Source organism: Centropristis striata, chromosome 6, assembly GCF_030273125.1.
Source record: "Centropristis striata isolate RG_2023a ecotype Rhode Island chromosome 6, C.striata_1.0, whole genome shotgun sequence".
Classification (NCBI taxonomy): Eukaryota; Metazoa; Chordata; class Actinopteri; order Perciformes; family Serranidae; genus Centropristis; species Centropristis striata.
Window position 1 is genome coordinate 8,491,037 of NC_081522.1, and position 8,697 is coordinate 8,499,733.

The following is an 8,697-nucleotide window of genomic DNA, read 5'->3' on the forward strand; positions in this document are numbered from 1 at the left end:
TCCTCTCAAAATAGCTAATGTCCTCTCGACTTGTACACCTTCATCTGGCTAGCTGTGTAGTAGGAAGTCTGGAGGACGGGGTTACTTGTAATGATCATGGCGTATACTTTACATGGGGAAAACTGGAAGTTGTTGGAATACTCACCTTTCTTCATTCTGTATGGCTCCAATATTCAAATGTATCAAAAATAATCAGCAAACTGTTACATTCTGTTTTATTTTTACGTTTCAGACGATATCACAACCTTGTTGGAATTAGGATTATATTTCCAATTTATGAAGTAAATGGATTTATCACTCCCTGCCCTCATAACAGTCATGTTTGCAAACAAGTGACAAACGCGATAAAGAATGTTAGAAACACATTTCACTATAATGCAGTCACATACACTGCCACTACAGCCATGGTAATAAACACACAGTTAAGTGAACACCTACTAAAAGGTTTTAACAGCAATTAACCATTATAAGCTTTGTAAAGGTAGAATAAGCTGTCATAATATTGCACCTAATGGAGTAACTTGACAAGTGAAAGCCTGTTTTTTTTTTCTGCCCCCTGGTGGCCAAAAACATTTAATTTCTCAAAAATTTCTGCAAGTTGCAAGATGTGTTTCTAGTGTACAAGCCATTTGTTTGTTTGTGTTTTACAGGTATGGGGGGCATGAATGGAGGCCTGGGAGCCTCAATGGCAAACGGGTCAGCAGCCAGCTCCATGGACGCTCTGACCCAGGCCTACTCAGGGATGCAGCAGTACACAGCCTCCGCCCTGCCCTCCCTCTACGGCCAATCTCTCCTGCAGCAGAGCATGGCAGGCAGCCAGAAGGAAGGTGGGCATTATCGCGATTAATTCCGCCTGTTTTTCGTTTTTTAATCACTTTTATAAATGGGATGAACCTGAAGATTAACTAATTGTCTGTGTGTGCATCTTAATACTTGTCTAACATGAGTTTCTGATTTATTTACCAAATGGAGTAGGGCCAGAAGGAGCCAATCTGTTTATCTACCACCTGCCGCAGGAGTTTGGGGACCAGGATCTTCTGCAGATGTTTATGCCTTTTGGAAATGTGGTCTCTGCCAAAGTCTTCATTGACAAGCAGACCAATCTGAGCAAGTGCTTTGGTAAGTGTGTTGGCACCTCTGAAGGCCTCTTTATTATGATTAATGTAACTTCTACATCGTGTGGTGGATATTGAAAGAAAGCTGAACCAATATTGATCTAACTTTTAGTGTAGGGCTGTTCTTTTTAAGAGTGTGTGACAGATGGTAGTTGGGTTTAATGGATTTTGTCAAAGGGGAAGTGTTAAAATTAAAATGAGTTGTTAAATATCTCTTTAAATGTTCTCCACCTTTTTGTTCTCAGGGTTCGTCAGCTATGACAATCCTGTGTCCGCACAAGCTGCCATCCAGGCCATGAATGGTTTCCAGATCGGAATGAAGAGGCTGAAGGTTCAGCTGAAGCGCTCTAAGAACGACAGCAAACCCTACTGATCCTAGCCCCGGGGCCTCCCCCCCTCCCCAGCTCTAATGCTAGCACTGCTAGGGTAAGTTCACCCTCCAGCCAAGGTCACCACAGCAGAGACTCAGTGGGGCAGGTGGGAAAGGAGCCCACCACAGGAGGGAGACTCGCTCTATTCCTAAAAAAAAATGGTTGCAATGATCTTTCCACATTTTACTGTATTTCATTCCTGCGGTTTTGTCATGTAATTTGAGTCGGTTAAATATTTTAATGTATATGATTATTTATGACTATCACTGGAGTCAGTGTTCGCTGGAGGTATTTTGTGTCACTGTAATTAGTGGAGAGCATCAGGTGTGTTTCCATGCCATTTCATTGCCTTCAGGTCAAGCTAGACAGGTTGACTAAGGATCAGTTGTTGAAGCCAGGCCGCGTAGACCCCCGAGCCCCAGAGCTTCAACCTGTGTTTGGCTTTTCATATGTAGTCTGTCTCGTTCGTCTCTCATACTCAATGTGAAAATCTTTTGCACTCTTTAAAATCTTCAGTCTTTCCTCCCCCTTCTCCATCTTTCCTCCTCCTGTCTCCCACTCCTCATTATCTAAGCCATGTTGAGCGAGGCTACCTCTCTCTTTTCTCTATTAACAACCTCTTCCAGTCATTCCATCCATCCTCCAAGTCTCCCTCAACGGGGACTGGGTCTAGATGGATCTCTTTGGGTGCCAAGTATACAGTTTGTGCATGTTGGAGTCTCTGCCATATGTCCTGGTGGTGTCACTTCCTTAAATCTGTGTATTGTTTTTGTGTGTTGGGGTAGAGGGGAGGGAGGGAGGGGGGGTGTTTACCGCACTGTCCTGACTGTATGTGGTGACTGTTTTTGTTGGTTTTTGTGCCTCATGGCTAAACGATTCTTGTGCTGTGCCCCTAACTTTCTCTTATCTCCTCTTTGTCTTCTCTCTCTCTCTCTTTCTCTCTCTCTCTCTATCTCTCTTCCTTTCGTGTTTTTGTTCCTTTTTTTAGAACAAATCTCCATGCCTGTTTGCTCATCATTAGCCTAGCATGTCTTCATGATGTTGAAAGCCAAGCCAAACTCCTGGCCTCATCATCCCACCATTGTCTGTGATGTCTCTCTAAGCTCGCCTGACCAATACCTGGCCATCCACTGACCCTTGACCTTAGCTCAACCTGATTTTTCTGCATGTATATTCATTTTGTTTTGTTTTTCTGTATAGAAATGTGACAGGTGGGAGAGAGGTCAAGCAAATCAATGTGAAAACTTACCTGCGTTGAATTCATTTAAGAGACCTTTTTTTTTTGCGAATGTTTTAAAAACCTGTGGGATTTCTTATTTTTAATTTAGCTGTTATGTTTCTTTTTACCTCTCTCAGTAAAGTTCACTTGAAAGTTGAATACAGGGATTGGCACACAGCTGTGCTATTTGGTGCCATTAGCAATATGTTGGCTTCTTAAAAAAAAAAAAAAAAGCTACAGATCATTTTCCAACACTTTTGAAAGTCTGACCAGTAAAACCCCTCAGTGCTCTGTAATGATCTCTACGTTTTACAGGCAGTGTGAAGATTTACACCAAGGCTATTTAAAAATATATTTTCTTTTCATTTACAAAATATCCAGTGTATTTACCTTCTTTTTTTGAACTATTGATGGCACAATAAAAGGTACATTTGCTCTGTTTAGAGAAATGACTACCTACATGAGTCAACTTTTTTAGAACTGATTCACAAATAGACAATCTGTGGTTTAAATGCACACTTAGATTACCTATATTTTATACCATTGAAGCTATAGAAGTTTAACTAACAGAACCCAGGCAAAACTTTGGGTTTTTTGTAGATTATGTTGTAATGTCATCTGTGTCGGGTGGGTCTTCAGTGTATTACATTTTTAAAGAGGACTAAAAATCAGTTTGATCAGCGTGACCGTTTCAAGATCATTTCTAGTAAATTAAAAACACTTTAAGTCAAAAAAAATCCTCTACATTAATTGTGATTTCAACTTCTGGGAAAAAAGTACTTTTTTTTTTTTTTTAATGGTCACAGTATGTCGACTTAATTTTTCTTTTCTTTGTTTCTGCGTTAAAGAAAAATTTAGTGTTCAACTTCCACGGTACGTCTTGTTGACTTTCTGTGAATTTCTCATTAATAATTTAATTAATGGATGTTTCACTTTGGTTGAGTTTGGATGCCTCATGTTGAAAGATGATGATTTACAATGTCTGTTAATCATACAGATGCCAGACAATGTCTTTTTGTTTTAATTTGTTGTTAAAGTGCCCATGTGTCAAACTCAGTGTTTTTGAATTCACAAATTTTTTCCTGTTAATATTACCTAGTTTTCTTTACACACGCACGCACACATGCACACACCGTGACACACAACACACTTTTCTGTGGTTGCAAATGTGGGAGCCCCTGAAGAAGAGATCACTTTGACACAACACACAACCTGTGGGTCTCTGCACATTTTATAGACACACACTTGCTTTTTTATTTTATTTTTTGATTGTTCTTTTAAGTGACTTCCAGTATCATGATTCAGCCGTACACAGCGCATTAATACAACGAAACCCACCACAAATAGTGTTGGTTTACAAATACATTCCATTTTTTTTCAGCACGAAGTTTACACTTTTTTTTTACCGGGCTCGTATTTTGTCTGTTGTACTACAAGTTGTTGAGACAACCCTGGTAAAATAACAAACCACTTCACCCCCAAAGAAGGGTTCCCTAAAACTGCGTACCTGATGGCGCTAGAGAGTTGTCAACTCAGGGGCTTTTTTTGTGTGTGAAACTGGACACTCACACAGGATTAACGACACAAAATGCACAATTATCACCATTTGACCTTTTTAAGTTTGGATTTTTATTTTTACTTATTTTCTCAAAATGCATAAATAATCCAAAAAATATATATAAAGAGGTACCAAATTTGAAACAGTGCTCGAGGAAAGTGTTGTAGTTTTGTAAGGAAAAGCACAATTGTGGGAGCTAATCACTTTTGCAGAATGTTGTGTGTGTGATTATAATCCGCAAATTTTCAAGGTACCACTGATTTCACTTTTTAATATGGGCATGTGCTTTTTACAGTGTGTTTTTTCTATCCAAATGCAATACAATATTCAAAGTGCCATATATACGTCTAGAAACTGCCTACACATCCTTATCAGGCCTTGGTTTAGAGATTGCTGCAGTTTGCCTTTTTTGTCTATTTATGCCAGTGTCATGAAAGCTCTTGTCACCTGCTCATGTCCCCCCCTTCTCCTCCCTCCACTCTGTGTGTTGAGTTATTGGTAAATGTGTATTGTGATGTACTCAATTTGAACAGTTGGTTAAAAAAACTTGTAGATAAACAATAAACTTCCCTATACATTTGAAGGTTAAACCTCTTTCTTAGTGTGTACTGTAACACTTTGCGATACAAGCGATTGGTTATGGGAATTTTTCAATAAAAAAAAAAAAAGTGAAAACTCAAGTTTCAAAAAACAACAACTTGGGTGTCATGTTGAGAAGATCTTTAAATTGTGTGTCAAACACTGAAATGATTGCAGATCTGTGGTTGGTATGCAGTGTATGGTGAAGTGTTACTGTGAATGATTTAAAAAAAGAAAAAAATAAGAAAAAAAAGCACAATGTACAGTCCACAGCAGTCCTAACAGGAACTTGACTCACTTCAGGGGCTTCCATCACAAATCCCGTTCAAGCTCTAACAATCACTTTCTTTGTTCTGTTGTTTTCATATTCTGAAGTGCTATTTTTTGACAAGTGTGGTAGCTTTGCATCTCTCTAGATATTGTCTTGATCCAAAAGAAAAGAGGAGAAAAAAAAACTTTTCCTGTGTTATTTTCTTGTCTGATAATCGGTAGGACTTTGTTCACGTTCCACCAATAATTTACTAGATGTTTTGTCTTGATGAAAGCCAAAGTGGGTGCATCTTGATGTGATCTGTATTATACATACAGTAGTTTTTCTTTCTGTTCAGTCAATATCAATTTTTTTGAAACTGGGTGGGATTTGAAAAAGAAAAAAAAAAGACACACAGGCTTTCCAATTTCTACAACTGGTTGTTCATATGTATTTTGTACCAGTGAAGCTTTTTATATTGGAAATTAAAGAAAAAAAATCTATATTGGAAAAAAAAAATTGTCTGGCCTCTCAATGTGGCCTCGCCTTGACCAGGTCTTGAGTTTGGCCTCTTGGTGGTGTCAAGCAATTTTTTTTTGTTTTTTTTTTGTCTCTAAAAGATGCCTGATTTTGATTTTACTTGGATCTCTACGTGTTCCTCACTTCGTTAATCCGTTTCAGTTTCGGGGGGGTTGGGATCCTCTAAATCGTGGTAAGTTTCATGTTAGTATTTGTGCTGTCCACATAGTTTAATGGTCATCAGGATTTCGACAACTTGTGTGGATAATTGTCTTAGTTGAAGAGTTAACTATCTGTTTAGTTTGAGCCTTGCTTTTTACCTGTGTAGAGTTTTCTGTTTTTTCCCATAGCGGAGTGTGTAGCCGAAAGACTCTGTGTTCTTTTTTGGTCAATGTTTGTTCATGTGTGGTGTGTTTCTTTGCCTCTGTCTCCAAATTAAACCATTTCCCCTAATATGGACTGTGTGTCTTTGTGTGTTGTGCTTGTCCAGTGTTGTAAAGGCATTTTACAAACCACCCCTCCCTCCCCCAGTGTGTCATGTCTCGCTAACTTGTTTCTCTTCGTTGTGCTTCTCTTTGCTTATTTCTGAGCAGAAATTGATGAAAGAAAACAGGTTTTTCTAAATATTAACCCTTGTGCATCACTAAAAAATCTGGGCTTTTTATTTAATTTTGTCTGTTAATGCATATTGCAAACATTTCAGCAAGGATGTGTAGTAATTTTTTATTTTGGAAGTTCAAATTCAGCTCCTGTAATAAACTATAGCCTTAAATACCCTTAAGGACAAAATTATCCCCATTAAAACCACAATTTTACATATAACATGCATCAAACTTCAGAGTTTTTAATTTTCTCACGTTTGCCCTGTTAAACTCTATGAAAGTGCAAAATAATATCACATTTTATGGCTTTTTTGATGGGCATTTCTGTCCCCTGTGGATATCAGAGGGATTTTTTCTTAAACGTGTTGCACAGGGGTTAATGTGAGCCTCCAGGTGTGTGAGGGGTTATTTTGGGTTTCAATTCTAAAGCTAATTTGTGTCTCGTATACATCTGTGAAGCTGCAGCCTTTGCATGAAAACTGAAAATATTTTTTGAACTGTCGGTATAAAGTTTATTAGGTGTACACAGCTTGGGTTTAGACTGTGGTAGCACTGAAATCATTAATTGATTAGTTGATCAACAGATTAATGCTTTTAGCCCTTAGAATGACATAATTTTGATACTTTTACTAGTTCCAGCTTCTCAAATGTGGGGATTAGAAGTTATTCTTGTCTTCCAAAACATGTAAGTAATTTAAAAAAGTTGACTTTGTCCCTGCAAAATTGAACATAATTTTCTACTATTTTAAATACCTATTAGTCAACCGCATTAAGTGCAATCCTGAAAGCAAAGTTCCCAAACATTTGTTGGTGACAGCTTTTTAAAATTTTATGAATCTCTATTTATATATATATATATATATATATATGTATAAACTGTTGTGCCAACAAAACAAGCAAAGACATCACGCTCAAGCTCTGTAATCAGCATTTTTTTCCCCCCTATTTTTGGTCATTTTATAGACAAAATGACACACAAATGATCATCTCATTAACTGATGTAAAATATGATAAGTTGCATCTCTACTCCATAGAAAACTCAAAAAACAAACAATAACCCCAGAAAACCTTGAATATTTTCCAGATGTTTAGTGACTCACTTCATACATCAGGACATTCAGTGTCCTGACAGCACAGACTTCTGGTTGGTTTAGTTTTCTGCATCAGTGATGCAGATTTACATCACGTGAAAGTATTTTACATTTTATAGGTTATTCAACTGCTTCAGTTATTTCAGTCTGTTATTTCCCAGAGTGCAGCTCCACAGCACCTTCTGAATGTTTTTCTCTTCTTTTATATGTATATATCTGTATATCGAGAGAGTGACAGCTTTAGCAGCATGGTAATATCAGTGTAACGTGGTAAAATATAGATATTTCTATTGGGACACAGAGAGCCTCGTCTACCTCACCCTTTATTAATGACGGAGCTTGTCCTGATGCGTCATCTTTTCTCATGTTAAAACAAAAAGTTCTCGTCATGACAGTAATTCATTTTAGAAAGTAAATCTACAGTTATTGTACAGCTCCGTCTCTGAGCTCATATAACAAAAACTTGACAAACAAATCCTTAAGATTTTCCTTCCCCAAGTTAAGACTTAGACATGTGTTCTGAAAGAAATATAAAGTGACTTATTACTTTATAATTTCCTCTTATGGCTTCATTCTAGGATATTATGAAATATGAAGTACACCAGTAAAAAAAAACCTGACATGTCGAAGTGTATTATGCAACTTTGGTGTTTAATCTCTGCATTACGTGGAAACATTAAAAGATGTCAGAGCATTTTTAGTCAACATCTCAGTAGAAGTGTACATTTGGAAAACTACTACAAAATTACAGTATGGGTAAATCTCTATCACAATAAAGTTACTATAAATTACTAAATTATAGGAGCACAAGGCAAAAATAAATATCATTATCTCTTTTATATATACACGTACGTGCTGGTCATATAATTAGAATATCATGAAAAAGTTGATTTATTTCAGTAATTACATTCAAAAAGTGAAACTTGTATAATGTATACATTCATTCCACACAGACTGGTATATTTCAAGTGTTTATTTCTTTTAATGATTATAACTGACAATAATGAAAAGCCAACTGAAAAGTATGAACATGAAAAGTATGAGCATGTACAGCACTCAATACTTAGTTGGGGCTCCTTTTGCCTGAATAACTGCAGCAATGCGGCGTGGCATGGAGTCTATCAGTCTGGCACTGCTCAGGTGTTATGAGAGCCCAGGTTGCTCTGATAGTGGCCTTCAGCTCTTCTGCATTGTTGTGTCTGGCGTATTGCATCTTCCTCTTCACAATACCCCAGAGATTTTTATGGGGTTATGGTCAGGCGAGTTTGCCGGCCAATTAAGAACAGGGACACCATGGTCCTTAAACCAGCTACTGGTAGCTTTGGCAGTGTGTGCAGGTGCAAAGTCCTGTTGGAAAATGAAATCTGCAGCTCCATAAAGTTGGTCAGCAGCA

General features: G+C 37.6%; 1 protein-coding gene across 7 annotated transcripts in view; it reads left to right on the forward strand.

Annotated features, from left to right (window-relative positions):
* Window positions 1-6,064, forward strand: part of LOC131973861 (CUGBP Elav-like family member 2) — a 30,706-nt gene extending 24,642 nt beyond the window's left edge. For 4 of the 7 annotated variants that reach the window (XM_059335964.1, XM_059335963.1, XM_059335968.1 and 1 more), the window contains exons 11-14: window positions 651-827; window positions 973-1,119; window positions 1,361-1,541; window positions 2,475-6,064. In XM_059335964.1, coding sequence (XP_059191947.1) covers window positions 651-827; window positions 973-1,119; window positions 1,361-1,488 — 452 coding nt within the window. In that variant the 3' untranslated portion in view covers window positions 1,489-1,541; window positions 2,475-6,064. The remainder of the gene's footprint in view (window positions 1-650; window positions 828-972; window positions 1,120-1,360; window positions 1,542-2,474) is intronic. The other 3 variants (XM_059335965.1, XM_059335967.1, XM_059335970.1) reach the window with 1 other exon arrangement.
* The last annotated feature ends 2,633 nt before the right edge of the window (window positions 6,065-8,697 follow it).